This window comes from Egretta garzetta, unplaced genomic scaffold (genome assembly GCF_000687185.1).
Source record: "Egretta garzetta isolate BGI_Z169 unplaced genomic scaffold, ASM68718v1 scaffold76, whole genome shotgun sequence".
Taxonomy (NCBI): domain Eukaryota; kingdom Metazoa; phylum Chordata; class Aves; order Pelecaniformes; family Ardeidae; genus Egretta; species Egretta garzetta.
The window spans coordinates 124,852-142,634 of NW_009259859.1; the positions used below are offsets into that span (position 1 = coordinate 124,852).

A 17,783-nucleotide genomic window follows, 5' to 3' on the forward strand; every position below is an offset into this window, starting at 1 on the left:
CCCTAGCCTCACATTGAGAGAGCAGTTCCCTCCCCAGCAGAGATTTGTGGGACATATAAAGAGCTGAGAACTGCAGAAGTATGGGCAGCTGGATGGTGCACATGTCCTCATAGCATCAAGAAAGAATATGACGGGAAGGGCTTCTTTGTCATAGAAACATAGAATGGTTTGGGTTGGAAGGGACCTTAAAGACCACCTAGTTCCAACCCCCCTGCCATGGGCAAGGACACCTTCCACTAGACCAAGTTGCTCAAAGCCCCATCCAACCTGGCCTTGAACACTTCCACGGAGGGGGCATCCACGACTTCTTTGGGCAACCTGCTCCAGTGTTTCACCACCCTCAGAGTGAAGAATTTCTTTGTTATATCTAATCTAAATCTACCGGTTTTCCATTTAAAGCCATTACCCTTTGTCCTATTCACTACATGCCTTAGCGTCCTTATGATCTATGTTAGTTATGGAAGCATCTTTACTTAATGGATTAGTTTAAATAATTAATGGGCTGTAAGTGGAAAAGGACTGATCCTGACTACAAATTTAATAGCAGATGGTCCCAAACTGAGGAGCCAGGATAGCATCTATTTCAAACAATGACATACTCTGTTTGTTTGAAGACTTTGTCCACCCATCAAGATCTTCTTGGTTAATTGTCAAGTAAGTACCTATGGAAAGTAATAAATCATGGAAAAATTGCTTCTGGCATCAGGTAGTCAGTTCATCTTGATCAAAACAGTAGCTTTTTTCTAGAAGCCTAATAAAGCTAGAGCAGATTCAAGCTGAACAGTTGTGATTTCCATCTCTAGCCTTTCTTCCAAGCTCAATGTAGAGTTGCAAGTGCTGGCCTTAAATGGCTATGGAGTGCTTTTCCACAAAGATGGTTGTGTTCCCAGCCAAAATCTTATTCCTGTTTTTGACCCTTGAAAATACAAGTTCATCTGCTGACATCTTTCTAAAAACAATTTTCTACTTACAGATACTCATCAGTTCTTGAGAACCTGATGTCTTGGTTTTTTGTTTTGTTTTGGTTTGGGGTTTTTTTGTGATTTGTGGAAGTTCTGTTTTCCAAATCTTCAAACATGTGGCCTTGTTGGGAAAAAAAGGGTTAGTGCGAGTTAGGAAGAAATAAGTGTTTTTCCAAAAGCAGAAAACAAAATTATAGCTAAATAACAGCTGATTCTAGAAAAGTAAGGAAAAGGAAAGATCCTCTTGTCTAAGACCTAACAAATTTAGGAAATCTTAGCCACCAAACCTTTGTGGATTTGAATCAGGATCGATTCTTTTTGCTCTGCTGAATTTCTCTGATACTGTGACCTCTTGCAAAATAAGAACCAGAACATCAAGTAACATGGGGGCATTAAAAAAAATAATAGAAAGAATGAAAGTGAGTTTTTCTAGTGCACTGCTGGAACAACCTGAAAGTTTTTCTGGTTGGAAGCTCTCAAATGAATAGTTTCTCCTAACTGTGAATTATGTTTGGGGAAATAGAAAATTCAGAAATTGCAAGAAGCAAAGAGACCCAATAAGATACAGAAGAGTTATACTAGTAAGTCATGCTTGAGTCTTTAAACAGTCCCTGAGCTCCCCTCAGATGTTTTGATTTAAAAAAACAAAGGGAAAAAAGGCAACATTTTCAAATACTGTTGGCTGTTTAAAACCGAGTTGATGGTGCATTGCATTGCATTCTGTAGCACATACAGCCTTTTTCCTTCTGGGTATTTTAAGTTGGTGCTGGGAAATGGCCCAAGAGAGGTGAAGGAAAGATTGCTTTGCCAACAGGACAAAACCTGGAGAAATTTGAAGTGCTCTTGGTTTATGCAGTCCGCCTGGCAATGTTTGAAAAGCTACTGGATAGGTTTCTTTGGTGTATCTTTCATTTCTTTATATTAGGTTTATGCTTAAATGTTTAACAAGAACTGATATATTTACGAATACTCTTCCAGACGCTTTATCTCTGCCAGTCTGAAATGAACGCAAATGAAGGCCATTGATGAGGTGAAATTTCCACTTAAAAGAAGAAGACCTGGTGTGCTCCCCCGACAGTTGCAGAAATGCAGCACTTGTAAGGCTCTGCTTATATTAAGAAATGCTTGTTTGGAGGTTTCCCAATATTGAAAAAACTATGGGATAGGCTCGGTAAAAGAGGTAAAATAATTTATTGGTCAGTAATATGTATTGTAATATTTAATTCTAAGAGCTCTCTCAGCCTACTCTTGCTTCAAAACCCCTTTCATAATGATGCTGACAATAGTCCTTACCGGTCTGGAGTAGGTATATACTCAAGGGCACAAATGGTGTTTGAGGGGAGCAGTTTATTACAGCAGAGTCCAGAGTCTCCAGAGAAACAGTAGAACCACTTGAAAGTAAATAAATTAATTATATGTTTGCTTTTGGTTTGCTCCTGTTATTTATAGAGAAGGAAGTGTAGGATTAGGATAGGCTTGCTTTTGGGGTTCTTGAGATTGAGGAATACTGAGACGCAGCTCGCCAAATATTTAAAAATAAAAATAAATTCACAGTCACCCAGTTGGCATGCAAAAGGTGATGGCGGTTGTCCAGAGAGCATTTCTGGGAAGTCAGTTGCAAACTCTTCCTTTAGCAGAGACAAGGAAGTGGATGCTCAAAGGAAAAAATACAGGCAAGAAGAGGTGATGGATACTTGTCTTCTCATTTTCGTCATGTGCAGAAAAACAAAGCTAATGGTTTAGCTGCTGGTGAATGGGCCTACAGACTTCAGAGCAGTTAAAATTTTTCAGTTTGTGTATCCTGACATCACCAAGCTGAGTGATGAAAAAATCTGGGGTTTTAACAGGAATATCAGGTATGATAATTCTCGGAATGCGAGGCTCTGGGATGACAGCAAGAAAGCCTGGACTTCAAAATTCCAGGTTAAGACAGAAATGTTCAACCTGAGTTATTTATAGGAGGTTTTAGAAATCCGGGAGAATCATAAGACTTTTGCCCAAGCCACTTAGCCCAAGCAGTGGTGAGTGTAAATAACAGTGCAGGCCAGTCAGACTTGCCCAGGAAAGAGCTGGAACAGAGAATTTAATCTCATAAACCCCAAGGCTGGAAGGCTTAAATTCAATAAAATAATCTAACTTTGCTGCTAAGTAGGATTAGTTGCAGCCACCAGAAGTTGGGAGTACTCAGCACCTTGAGGTGTGATGAAGTCGTATGTGTTTGCCTTGGCTCGCTATGCGGAATATAAATGCAAAATGAGACGTTGATATCCAGTACCTATCCACATTTGGCATTAAAACAAATGGCAGACATTGACAATTTAATTAAATTAAATATATTTCAGTTTTAATTAAATACATTTCAGTTAAAATAATAGATAATTTTAATTGTAAAAAAAAGAAATAAACTAGTCTCAGTTAATTCCATTTATAGCACTTTTTCCTTTGACAAAACAACAGTGATGAAGTTACTGTTATTTCTTTAGTGTGCACTCATATTTTCTATGATGAGGTGAATTATTATATTGAAAGATGAGGTATTTAGTTGTCCTACACTTGACACATCTAACTAAATTTAGGACATTTTACTTGAATTGAATGGAAAAGCAGAAGGAATGTCTATCATGGATTTCCACGCTTCTAAAATTTATAATGCAGAACTGGGTTAATTATGGTTAAATAATAGCTTGGAACTAATGGGTTCACAATCACTTGTATTCAGTTCCAAATACATACGCTGTGAGTCTATATAATTTTTTAGTTGGGAAACATGTACTGTAAGGTGGTGGCTATTCCACTGATGTTAAGATAGCTCACCATAGGTTTTCTAGCAGCACCAAAGGCAGATGAGGAACCAATAGTCAGTACATCATTCAACTAGCTATTATTTCTATTTTTTATTCACTAGCTATTATTTTTAGATAAAAATCAAATTATATTTTTAGTTATATGACTAAAAACCCTGTATCTCCCCAACTTGCCATCTGCCCGAGCTTTTTATCACAGAAAAGCACTGAAATCAGTGGGATCTTTTTTCTTAGTCTGTCCAATCGTGATTCTAGATTAAAATCAGCGCTGGGATTTGGGACCGTCAGTGGTTGTCCTAATAGCCAGTGAGGCTCGGGGTGCCTTGTTTGGATGCATTTATGGGGTTCGTATGCATGGGGTAACTGTCCTGAAGTCCTGAACACAGGTGGAGTCAGTGGCTCTCACATGTGGGCTCTGAATCAAGGTATCACGTTTGCCCTGGATGGGAAATCTGCTTCACAAATTCAGCCTATGTGGCTGGGATCTTCTTTCCAGCTGGAATCAGTGAGCTCAGCAAGGTGCTTCAGTGCATATGAGTCATGCTCACTCATGTTAAAACACCTCCTCGATCTGAACTTGTATTTCTAGGATAAAAAAAAAAAATCGAAAAATTGCTTTCTTAAGTCTCATTTCCTAATTACTCAACCGTATTTTCACTCTCCTAATTCAGACTGCAAATTTAAGAGCAGAGATTTATGGCCAGGATAATGTTAGTCATATTACCAATTAATAATATTACCTTAGGAACCGGTCTACAACACATGCTGTATTTTAAATACCTATACTTGTTTCCATACAAATTTAATAAACAATTATAGAATCTTTTTGCTTTAGCTATTTAGGAAGGACTGAAGAATTAGTTCTAATACAAAAGAGCGATTAACATTTGGCTTGGAAAAAATTCTATGAGCTTTCCTTTCACCCAGTTCTCACACGTGCGTTATCTGCTATAACATAAGAAAAAGAAAGCAATATTTCATCACTGTGAATAAAAAAAAAAGTAACTTAATTCCTTTTTTGTCAATTTTTGACTCATAGCACAGAATTCAATTTAATAAGGTTTTTCTTTGATAAAGGGCCATATTAATAGCTTCAAAGAGACCTAGACATTTTGATACAGGTTAGTGATGGGCCTCCATAATAAGCAGGGAGGACCATCATATATGCACTTATATACTATTGTTTAAAAATTATAAAAAAATTAAAACAATTGTGAAAAAATGTCTGCAAGTACAGAACTGTATGCATTGCAGTAGTTAAGAAACTAGGTAAGGTCATTTTAAAAATACTTTTAAATGCTTTTAAATACTTTTAAAATACTTCGTAACTGTATAATAATGTGAAATGGAAAGAAACTGAGCATGTGTTTTCCAAGCCCATTTTAACTCCTTCCCCTCTTTCTCTCTTTCAGTGCCATGTATAATTGCTGATTGTGTTGCTTGGTAATGACAGAAAAGTATTGAATGCTTTTTGTTTCTTTTATTACAGGAAATGTGTTCAGATATTAGGAAGTTGGAATTTTAATCTTCAATGATAAGATTATCATCATGAAACTCTTTAAAAGTTTAGTTTAAATTCTATCATGTGTTTCTATAAAAATAAACCAGTTTATAAGAAAATACATGGGTGGGCTTGTGAGTCAGAAATAAAGTTGAAGAAGTTGTATGCTAATGAATTTACTATTATCTAGGGAATATCATAGCTAATTCTGACTTTTTTACCCCATTTCCATCTCTCCAGCGCACCTGAGTTTTTCCTCATGAGAATACAGTTTGCTCCTGTGTCCAATGCATATCGCCAAGATTACCTGATGCAGGGATATGCCATAACTGGGGCAACACTTAAATGTATGCAGAAGCTGGGATAAAATACAGAAGCTCATACTGAATTATTATCTTACTGTAAATGCATGTGTTTAAAAGCTGTTTTTCCACTTCTGGGTGCTGTTTATAAATGCATTTTTTTACCTGTAAGTTTTCTGGCACCATTCCACATGACAGCCTACATCTCTCCCTCGGCTACGCTTCCCCTCCTTGGGTTAATAGCTGTGCTTGATCTAGATCTTCAGCGGCTTCTGTTCAGATGTTCTCAGTGAGAGGGTCCTTCAGCTGCGGAGCTTATTTCACTTTTCCCCTCAAGCCTAGATTGTTTTTATTTGATTTAAAGCTGGTCTTCTTGTGCAGCCACTTGGGGAGGTATGGATTAGATGAACTGGCCATGAAGTAATATAAGAAGCAAAAAAATTTTGAGAGGCAGAACTTTTTGCTACCTGATAATAAGCAGGAGTTAGCTGCTATTCTGTTAAAAAGAAACCATTTTTTTTAAAAAAAAAAGCAGTGGTAATTGTGTTAAAGTACCTGAAAACTTCTTTAGTGGACACTGCAGAGGAGAACAGGGGACATAAATACAGATGCCATATCTCCTGGTGGATAATCTTATTTACAAGGGTTTATGCAATAACAAAATAAAATATAGTCTAATTAAATAATAACAAATACAGAACTGATAACATTTTTATCATGTTATATGTTAAGTTGTTGAGCTTGAAACTCTGACAATATTTTCACCTATATCTAGCTGCATTAATTATAGGACTCGCTTCATTTTTCACACTTCATTCCTAGTCTTTCATACACCCTGTGCTTTAAAAAGAGTGGAAAGACACTTGGAAATGAGTATATCTGTACTTGGTACGTGGTCTAAGATTTTCTTTGTAAATTATTTTCTACCTCCTGTTACTGCTTGTCATTTCCTAAATCATCTTTTCTTTTGTCTCAAGACAAAACCTACATCTTATACCTCATGCATACCTGCCTAATGGAATTATTAAATCAGCTATTTTAAACTTACATACTTGAGAAAATACTTTTTTCTAATTTATTGAGCTTGCCATTTATTTTGTTTTTCCAATGGCATGATTTCACAGAATCACAGAATCGCAAGGGTTGGAAGGGACCTCGGGAGATCATCTAGTCCAACCCCCCTGCTAAAGCAGGCTCTCCTAGAGCATTCTACACAGGACTGCATCCAGGCGGGCCTTGAATATCTCCAGAGAAGGAGACTCCACAACCTCCCTGGGCAGCCTGTTCCAGTGCTCCGTCACCCTTAGAGTAAAGAAGTTCTTCCTCATATTCAACTGAAACTTCTTATGTTTCAGTTTGCACCTATTTCAACTTTCCTTATTTGATATGTTTCTTCCCTTTCCTTTCAATGTATTTTTTTGTCTGTTATTTCTATATATCTCTCACTTGAAGATTGGCATAAACTTCAGAAGTTGGAGTCTAAATTATTTTAATACTTCTAGCCTCTGTGCCAGTTCAGACAGTGACCCTGAGATTCAATAGCAGCATCTTTTTACTGCCTTTTCCTTGTGCTGATTGAATTTAGTGTGGAGAGGGGGACTATTCACATACCTGCTTGTTCTCCTGTGATTCTCCTCTGTATCGTTACACTGGCTATTCATAAATCTCTCAATACTGAAACTAATTTAGACTATAGCAGCTCAAACCAAGCAGATTTAAAATATCTTTGATTCCAGCAGTGAAAATTGCTTTTGTATTTTTACGGTGCTATTACAGACCATCTTCCCAGCATGTTTTGTTTTATTTTTTTTCCTTAGTGTGCAAAAATGCCGTGGCTCTGGGGAGGATGTGCTACGCTGTTTAGTTTAGGTTAGTCAGATTTCTGTGTAGAAGGAGCGCATGAGAAATACAGTTACTGTGTTTTCTGCCTCAATCTCTGACTAGGGAGGTTGCCGAGGCACTGCTGCCTCTCCAAAGCCAAGCCCTGATGGCAACTTGAGGTTTCTGGAATGAGTTTCCGTGCCTGCTGCTACGACTGATGAGGGAAAGTCTTCATCCTTTTTCTTGCTTTCAGTCCAGCTTTGCCCCAGTCTGTCCTGCCAGTTTCTTCTCTGCCAGGGAGCTGTGCCAGGCAGCAATGCTGGTGATGCTGGTGCAATGCCACCAGGAGAGGAGACAGCACTGCCTCGGTCAGAGTTTCAGTGATACATATGGTCTTGTTTAATCTGAGCCTACAAAAACCTACCTAGACACAGGCTATGGCTAAACCAGATGATCAAAGAGAGATTCAGGGTTCCTGAGGGGATCCACGTGTAGGATCTAGACCAGAACCCGGGTTAGTCTAGAGAAATCCTTATTCTTCAAAAACAGAGAACCAAACCCCCAAGCCATGCTACCATCCCCACAGCTCCTCTGTCGAGACACAGTGCTGCTGTGATGGATCCCCCTTCCACCAGCTCCTGCTCCCAGGACATTACAGCTGGGTCTGCGGTGACTGAATTTAATATATTCCCCATCTATCTCCTGACTTACTTTCAGACCATGTTTATTAATAGATTTCAGTCTGTTAGTAGCATTATTAAGAACATTTCTGCCCTGCATTTGTAATAGACTTAGTGCCTGCCAAGACAGTCCTTACTCTAAGGACAACTCATGTTATCTTAATCCTAAAAAAATACCAATGTTGCTTTAAAAACTAATTCCTGTGTCATGTATCAAGTTTAGTCCCAATGCAATCAACTTGTACAGATTATCACCTAATGGGATTTTTAAAAGTTCTAAAATGATTCAGAAGCCGTAAAAGAGAGGGCACTCAACAAACCCGTAGTAAGGTACTTTCTTGCCCAGGCTTCTCATCCTTCATTGCTCTTTCCAGTCTTCTCAGGTTGAGCAGGATCTTTTGTTTACTGTGCCACGTAGGACCGAGAGACCGTAGCTGTAGCCGGGTTGGATGAGACAGGCACACTAAACAAGAGTAAACTTGTCTGAATTTTGCTGGCTGCTGTTGCCATCCCCATTATTCTTGACCGGGGGGCTGCAAACATACAGCAGTGGGTTAGCAGGAGGCAATATGGGTCCCACCTGACACTGTTGGGGGAAAAAAAAAGACGCATAAGTACTATGTATAGCTTGTTACTTTTATTGGCTTTAATACGGACTGTAATAGATGGTTACTCCAGCCTTAAGAGCAATTAGTGATCTCATTAGTAGTGGAGCTCCAACAAACAGCTGGGGAAGAGCAGTGGCAGTCCTCCTCCTCTCCTCGTCTCCTTTGAAGCCACTGGGTTTTCCCAGAGGAAGACCAGCCATATCACATCCCTTCCTTCCCAGGAGCCAGCGTAAACATCCAGTGCGATTCCATAACGATTTCTTGAGGAGTAGGTGGCTACAACACCCTTCCTGCAGCCTGCTATGTGCCCTCTGCTCATATTACCAATTCCCTTACATATCCCCTTCAAGTGGCAGCTGTAAATAAGCACAAGTCTCCAGCAGCCAGGATTCAATTGGAATCAAATTCGGGGTTAGGGAGCTGTCAGCTACCTGACTTCTGTGGCATCGTAGCTGTCATCTGAATGAATTACAGACCACACTATCCTTTTTTTTTGGGGGGGGAGGCTGTGAGCCAGAGGGGTGGAACAAATTGGGGCAAATGGCTGAAATTTAGTGCAGGTTTCTGCAAGTTTTTCAAGCATCATGCACCCATCTTCAGTGTGGTTATTTGGTGTGGCTAACAGCTTTTCCATGTAAAGTGGAATAATCTTCTGTTGAAAGCTCTCTGTAGTATGAAAAAAAAAATTAAATTGATTACATAATTAGATGAGGCTTATTTTGCTCTGTTCTAGCAAAGACTGAAATATCTGGGTCGAAGTTTCATGGCAGTTGCCTATGCACAATTTACACTTTGAGATTGGCAGCTTCTCTCTGGATGCTGAGGAGCAAGACATTCCCCCTCCCTTCCACGCTGCTTGTAGAGTGCGGTGCCCCATGCTGATGATGCCAGGCAGATTTAATTGTGCATGCTCAAAGAGAAAAATGACATCCACGCTTGGGTTAGTGCTCTCTGTGGCAAGCTGACAAATCCCCCAGCTGTCAACTAACCTCAAAGGCAAGTGTACGTGGCTCCAGCTTATATCTGCTTGCATTCTGCCCATAGGCGTTTATAAGCTGAAACTCAGATTGGCTGCAACACATTCAGACTGCTACTGAGAGAAATGTATGGTCTTTTTTATGTGTTTCAATCTCTAAGGGTGACCCACACAGTTAAAGTTTATTTTTCAGACAGACTATGAGCAGGTGAAGAACGCAATTTTTTGCATACGTGGCAAGTGAAAGGGCATAATGTTTATGGCTATGGATCTCGCTAAGTTGCTGATTGCTTAGAGAAAATCATTTCTTCGTTGGGCTCAGATGGATCATATTTATATTTTTATATATTTACTGGGGTTACTGGCTGCCAGAGAATTGCATGCACACAAAATGGCCTTACGTAAGTGCCAATATATACGGGTAAATGCAAAGAGGCATGTGTTGCTAATGCAGTGTTGGAGTCATGGAGGAGGACTTCTGGCAGAATCATTGTCACTTGTGGTGCACTGCAGGCTGTCCATCTAAACCTATCATTACCTGGCACCTATGCTCCAGTGAAATCATCAGACCAATCTGCGAATGGGCAAAAAGCCATCTTAACAGATGGCTTTGACTGTAGGTAACCAGGAAACCATGCATATACATTAAACATGGGTTCAGAGAGCATGGGTCTTATCTAGGAACATCAAAACAGCTGTCAGTTTTGAGCTCCTCCATATACTGTTGAGAACATATGCCATACCCACCAGACACCCACGTAGGGTGGGCTAGAGCCAGTTCCCATGGTTCTGATGCACTTTGTAGGAATTGCTTGGTTGGGCATGGTCTCACATGTTTTGCAATGAACTTTGAATTTGTATTAGAGAGACAAAGAAAGAAGATTGAGGATGCAGTTGCATCCACCTAATTTGCATGCCCAGCTGAGGCACTGTCTCACCCAAATTTTAGGTGATGAGGAGGGCTATCCAACCTACCTGGCACAACTGTCTGTTTCCTAAGTAGAGAGTGATAGCGGCTTCAGATCAGGGAAAAGTCTGATATGTTTACATTTTGAATGCATTGGAGTCTTAGAACAGGATCTTAGAATCTAAAGAAATAACAGGAAATGCCAAATATCTCTATCAACTTGGGATTTAGTTCACCAAAGTTCTTCTGGTCCTGAGCAGCCCGTGCTATTCTTTTTTGTAACAGTCTGATATTGAAGCACTCAGCTAGAAAGTGGGAATTCCTAGGTTCTTGGCCTCTTCAGTATAATAAACTGCAGATCCTGACCTCGTAAGTCCAGGTGAGTGGTTCTCACCATGCTTTGAAGCTGAATCATAGCACAGCTCACTGTCATGAATGCAAAGGAGCAGTGACTCCTGGGAGGTCCTCACCACCAGTTATTTTCACAGGCTTAGTGCTTCCCCATATACACAAGGGAGCATGAAGACAATGTCTCTTTTAGTGTCCAAAATTAGTATGTATCTAAAAACAAACAAAAAACCCTCGGGCCATATTCACATCACCTAGCTCCACCTAAAATTCACTGGGACTTTTGTGTATTCTTGTCTGGCTATGGGTTTTCTGAATCATGCACTCAATGGAAATTTTAGGTTAATTGGAACTTAAGCTTCCTGAAAATAGCCCCAAGGCAGCAACATCAGGATTTAGGGGAGATACTCTAGCTTCAGTGAATCTGTGCAAATACACAGAGCCCTGGAGCTTTTTTTCTGATGCTGGGAGCAGGGCAGGATGCAGAAGTGCTGAAGGAGTCCAAATCCATCTCCTGTTTCCTTTTTGCTACCTGAGCATGGGAAGAGAGGATTGCAAGATGGGGCACGCATATGCCTGTGAATGTGGTGCTCTCTGTTGGCAACACAGAGCTTCAGAGAATATTATGTACCTGTGAGAGAAAGAGTGCTTCATAGTTCAGGCAGCGCAGACTGAGATTTTCAGGATCAGAGGACCTCTGCATAGGCCAGCTGTAAATTTGAGTTACTGTTACCTTGGGACCTTTGGGAAGCATATTAAGAGTTATAGAGAAAATAAGAAAAAAAAAAAAAACAACCATTTTTTTTTTGATTACTTAAATACAGATCTTAATATGTAGTTGTTTGTCTGTAGAATTGAGATACCTGTAAAACTCTCCTAGTAGTAGCAACACTATGTGGAGGAAGTCTGCTCTTTGCATGATACATAGCTAGCTTAACTGTGTAAGGAAGGTGTGTATGCTGTAAAATGTCATCTGTATAAAGGGACCAAGTGAGGCCTGTTCATATTTCAAAATTGTCAGTGTGAAGAATTGTGATTAGCATTTTAGGTTTGGCTTGCATAACTCTGCATTCTTAAGGTAGTTTGTGTTTAACCTAAATTACTCTCCCTTTAACTATGGAGTTAGAATGAAATTCAGCTGTCACAGACAGGAGTAATGATATTTATTAATAGTGCAAATCATTCATACACATGGGAAGAACTTAAACCTGCAAAGCACATCAGGACAGGAGATCACAGTCCTTAAGGGGTTGATTTATCCTTGACTTCTATGAGCCTTTGTTATGCTAATGATAGATATATATTCCCAAAATCCGTTGTGTCTGCCTATGCCTTACCCTTTGATTTCTTTATTAACTCTCCTCCATTGTCACTACATGTTCTTCTTAATTCAGATCAGGTTTTGCAGCTTGCGTCATACTTTGCTATTTTTTCCCAAAATGGTTTCTTGAGTTCTCTAGCAGCTTGTGTGCCTTCCCCTCTTGGCTGCAGCCCTCTGCCACTGCTGCTAGAAGGGCCCCTGGGCGAGCTGCCACCAGTCGGACTCTGATACTAACGGGTTTCCTTTGTTCCCAGAGCAGTCACGGCAACCGACCTAATTAATCACGCCCGACCCTCATTAATAAACATAATCTTGGTAATTTAGGCTAAATGTGTGCATGCTCTAGAATACTGAACATTTTTATCTAAATACGTAATTTGGGTTTTAGGCACTTAAATAAATATTATGGTTTATGGTGGCCCTGGATGCTACTGACTTAGCTAACGTTGTAAACCCTTGGTATTTCTAAAGTCAAGATGCATGTTCAGGTGAATAGCCGTGGGCATGGGTGGCTGGCTCGCCTACAGTTTTATTTGCAAACATTGACAAACGTGATACGAGTAGATGGCACCCTCGGTATCATCAGTAAATGGAAAAGCTGTTTACAGGTAATAATGTCTTTAAGGATATAAACAGGAGTAAAACATATAGGTTAATGTAGATTATCAGCTGTAAGAACAGCTGTAGGACTATTAGAGAGCTATAAGAAAAGCTAAGAAGTACAGAACATTTCTCATGAGCTTATTTTAATGCCAGGAGCAGGGCTTTTTTTTTTTCTGAAACACAACATACTACTGCCCTGTGTAGCTGCTTCATTATCCTTTCTTCAGTACAGGTATGTCTTGCAACATCTTGTACTCTCTCTTGGGACTAAACAGATATGAAGCAGCAGCAGCATAATTTTGCTCATGTGCTGGGCTCTGAACTCAGCTGCAATTAAATATTCAGCAGGGTACTCTGTCTATAGCTAGACTCATGTAGCAGTTATAAAAGATTAAGTCAGTGTTATGTTTCTGTGTAATGAAAGAGTTGAAGTGAGCATTTCTGTTGAAAGTTTCAGATTTCAGGTTTAGAAATTATGGTCTTTATTATGATTTTTAAAGGGCACATAAGATAAATGATAGAGTTGTAATTTTCTTACCGAAATCTTTCTCTTTCAGGATACCTGTCCCAGCATCTTAATTACAGTCCTCCTTGTACTTTGTTGTCTCTACCTTGCCATTTCAATATACATTGTGCATATCTCTTAACTGGACATGCAGTAAATATCTTATAGAAAAATGAAGGGCATTGCATAACAGAATGGTGCAGATTTGCAGGTCTTGCAGTATATTATAAATTTATGTGGGATTTTCTGTTCATCAGTACTAAGATTGCAAATGGTACGTGTATCTGAGGAAGGAATAGAAGCTTTGAGGCAATTTCTGGTAGAATTCATTTATACAGCAATGTTCCAAAGGAGAGAGATTAAAGCAGCAATGCAGAAAATTCCAATTTCTGTCACTTGCAGGTCCCTTCTCTTCACCCCACTCCACCCCAAATCTTTCTCTTAGAAAATTTACTGGCATTATTAATGAAGTTCCATCCCAGCACTGGTGTGGAATCTGAAGGGTAAATTCAATCAGCAAGTTTGAAGTCCTAATCCTTGTAAAGCCAGTGTGAGTAACAGATGATATTAAGCAAGATGGTACCTGTTCAGCAATTGCTGTAAATGTGACCTCATTATCTCTATTTGTGTTTTTCCTCTCTGTTTTACAGAGCACATTGATTTAGGAAGATGCCTTTGGCTTATTACCGTCAATGTTAGAATGATAGAAAAATGTGAAAAAAGATTAGGGGATTGGTGTGAACTGAAAGCCATTATATGGTTTATTAGAAAATTAGGGATTTGGTTTTAATTACGATTCTCCTGCAAGTATCACACACTGTATTGTATAAACGGGGGTCTTCTCTGAATTTCATTAACAGATTTTAGTCTAGCTTCACTCCCTGGAAATTTAGAAGTGAAATTGTCACCAGGCCTATACTTTCTTAGAATACAACAGGATCAGCATAATATCATTAAACAGATTTCCTGGATGTCCTCAGGAAGGAGAAGGAACAAGCAAGGCCCTGGTTCCATCTCACTGTTTGCTTGGTCTTTAACTTGGCAAAAAAGAGTTGTCACTTGTATAGCGTCCTGGACAGTCACCCACCTGAGAAGCAGCAGGCACTGTAGCATTTTCGGACCCTTGCATGACAGTCAATGGCAGTTGCCTGTGGCAGGATGGAAAGACCTAAGGGTTGAAATTCAATAATCCTTTCTGGTTTGAAACACTAATTAGCTGTTGCACAGTTCTGCTGCCAGCGTGCTGGCGACGGCAGTGGGCTCTTACCACTGTGATCAGCAGGCAAAGGGCTGAATGCAAAAGAAAGGAAGCGAAAGAATAAGGAACTTCTGACTGAGACGAAGGTTGCAAAATAAGTAAAAATTGCCCTATATTATATATTTTGTATCAGTAAGAAAAGGAAATTCATCCGGTGTTCTGCTTACTGAGCCGGCAGAAGCTTGCAGTGCTACAGTCGATATCCTGCAGTCTTAGAATGGGCCTATTTTATATCATTTAACAATTTTATATAGTAAACATAGCTTTGTTACTTATGAGTCGTAAAGAGAGAGCTCCTTTCAGAAGTTTTTTTGTGGATATACAGAATAACTGAAGGGCACATTCAGTGGTGCTAAATGGTATTGGATAAAATCATCCAGTGAAATGACTCTCGTGTAAATTTTGCACACTGAGGTGCAATGTAAGGTGGAATTTATGTTTTAAGTGTGCCATGGATGGTAGCCAGGGATGTCTGCCAAAAAAATATAAAATATTTGTAAAATGCATTTTTTGATCTAATTTCAAGATGTTTGAGTTTGGTACCTTCTGTATGTGAAGGTCCATTTGCATCTCATACACGGATATGTTCTTGGTGTCTGCTTTGTGTTTACGCCTTCTGTGCCTTGTGTGTTTTATTTTGTGTGTACATGTGCTTTATGGCCACCTTAACTACCCATATAAATTTGTCAGTCCATACATTATAGGTATTTGTCCACTCCCGCTGTATGTTTTTTCAGGACACGGGTGATAATGAAGAGCAATTCACCTGAATACCATCCGTGTCATTTCTGGTTTGGCAGCTCAGCCCAAATACAAAGTTTCAGCAAGTTTCACCTCTTGCATTTCAGGATTATAATGATGAAATTCGCCAGGAGCAGCTTAGAGAACTGTCATATTTGAACGGCTCTGAGGATTCAGCACGCGGACGGGGCATTCGAGGAAGAGGGATCCGTGTGCCACCTGCAGCGCCTTCAAGGTGTGGTAACCCGAGCTGTTATACTAATAGCTTTAGAAATTTTAAACAATGGTAAACCAAACATAGTTTAAAAAAAAATAATAATAAAGAAAATCACATAAACATCATGGTCAGTAAACCAAAATGTTTTTCTTCTGATAACTTGTGTGGTCTATGTTGTGCCAGATTCTCTGACCTACAGTTCACAGACTACACTGGGTGGTATACAAGTACCTAACAAAAAATCAGAGCAGATTATGAAGCCAGGGAAAGGGTATTTCTAGGAAAGAATATTGTTATCCCAGCACAGAATTGGTATGGTCAGTACCATAAAATCATAAAATAGGTAGTCAGAGAAGGCTACATAGTCTGGATGGAACTTTATTTGCTCAATAATTACTTTTTTTTTGTAGTTATATCATATCTATAATATATGTGTCTTGCATTATATACTATTTGTTATATGGGTTATCATTTTATATAAATTTAATTGGCATCATCTAAAAACATTGATGTATGAATGTTTCCTGAATTCTTCCAAGGTTTTATTCATATATAAGTAACAGATAGCTCTGCTTGTTCATAAGGCCAGTGTATAATCTTAATAATACACTTTCATACTCGTTTTTCACTGTGAACCCTTAAGAAATTTGTTGCCTCAAGCATCTAAGTTACCTAGCTACTTCTAGGCATCCAGACAGACCATTTCAGGATGGGTCCTAAGAAATCTGCTTTTATTATGGAGGAAATAGGATATGGAGGTACCTTATTTTAAGCTGACAGAGGAGTTCTTTGGTATAATTGAACGGGCTGATCTTGCCTATGACTTTTTTTTTTTCTCCCTGAAGGTGTCTATCATGTTTTCCCTCAGTTCTTTTTGAATGGAATTTTTTATCAGTACTAAAATGCACATACATAGGATTTACACTTGTCATTCGTGACCATCTTCCAATCAAAGTCTTTTTGGGCTCAGAAACCAGTCTTCCTTACGCCTAAGATCTCTGAGGGGCTTGACTTAATAATGATGTTCAGAACATCACTGCAACAGACTGGCAGCTTTTAAATTATGTTCAAAGCATAACCAGTGGAGTGCTGGCCCCCACTTCCTGCAAAATACCCCAATGATTGGATGAGTTGGACAGATACAGGATCTTGGATGCTTTCCCTATTTACCAGTCAGAAACCCCAGGAGAATATTAAAAAAAAAATTGCAACTGAACTATTTTAAGCTAAATATTTATGCTAATAATTTATACTAATAGCATAATTATATTTATGGTGGTGCAGTTGATATGCTTGAGGGAAGGGATGCCATCCAGAGGAACCTTGACAGACTTGAGAAGTGGGCCCATGGGAACCTCATTAAGTTCTACAAGGTCAAGTGCAAGGTCCTACTCCCAGGTAATCATAGAATCATAGAATCACTTTGGTTGGGAGGGAAGGGATGCCATCCAGAGGAACCTTGACAGACTTGAGAAGTGGGCCCATGGGAACCTCATTAAGTTCTACAAGGTCAAGTGCAAGGTCCTACTCCCAGGTAATCATAGAATCATAGAATCACTTTGGTTGGCAAAGACCTTTGAGATCATCGAGTCCAACCTTTAACCTAACCCTGACATCCCACCACTAAACCATGTCCCTAAGCACCTCATCTATCCTTCTTTTAAATACCTCCAGGGATGAGGACTCGACCACCTCCCTGGGCAGCCCATTCCAGTGCCTGACAACCCTTTCAGTGAAGAAGTTTTTCCTAATGTCTAGCCTAAACCTGCCCTGGTGCAGCTTCAAACCATTCCCCCTCATCCTATCATCTGTTACCAGGGAGAAGAGGCCGACCCCCACCTCCCTACAGCCTCCTTTCAGGTAGTTGTAGAGGGTGATCAGGTCTCCCCTCAGCCTCCTCTTCTCCAGACTAAATAACCCCAGTTCCCTCAGCCGCTCCTTGTATGACTTGTGTTCCAGACCCCCCACCAGCTTGGTTGCTCTCCTCTGGACATGTTCCAGCAACGCAACATCTTTCTTGTAGTGAGGGGCACCAAAGATCGAAAACTCTACCATTTCATGATCACTAAGGCCTAGACGACCTCCGACCACCACCTCTCCCACCAGTCCTTCTCTGTTAGTGAATAGGAGGTCAAGCAGGGCACCTCCCCTAGTAGGCTCACTTGCCAGCTGTGTCAGGAAGTTATCTTCCACACACTGCAGGAACCTTCTGGACTGTTTCCTTTCTGC

The 17,783-nt window shown here is 39.8% G+C and overlaps 1 protein-coding gene across 1 annotated transcript in view; it reads left to right on the forward strand.

Annotated features, from left to right (window-relative positions):
* Positions 1–17,783, forward strand: part of KHDRBS2 (KH RNA binding domain containing, signal transduction associated 2) — a gene marked incomplete at its 5' end in the record, with an annotated part of 238,048 nt that overhangs the window by 96,882 nt on the left and 123,383 nt on the right. Inside the window, one exon of the mRNA XM_009640019.2 lies at positions 15,445–15,572. Within this exon, the coding sequence (XP_009638314.1) occupies positions 15,445–15,572 (128 nt within the window). The remainder of the gene's footprint in view (positions 1–15,444; positions 15,573–17,783) is intronic.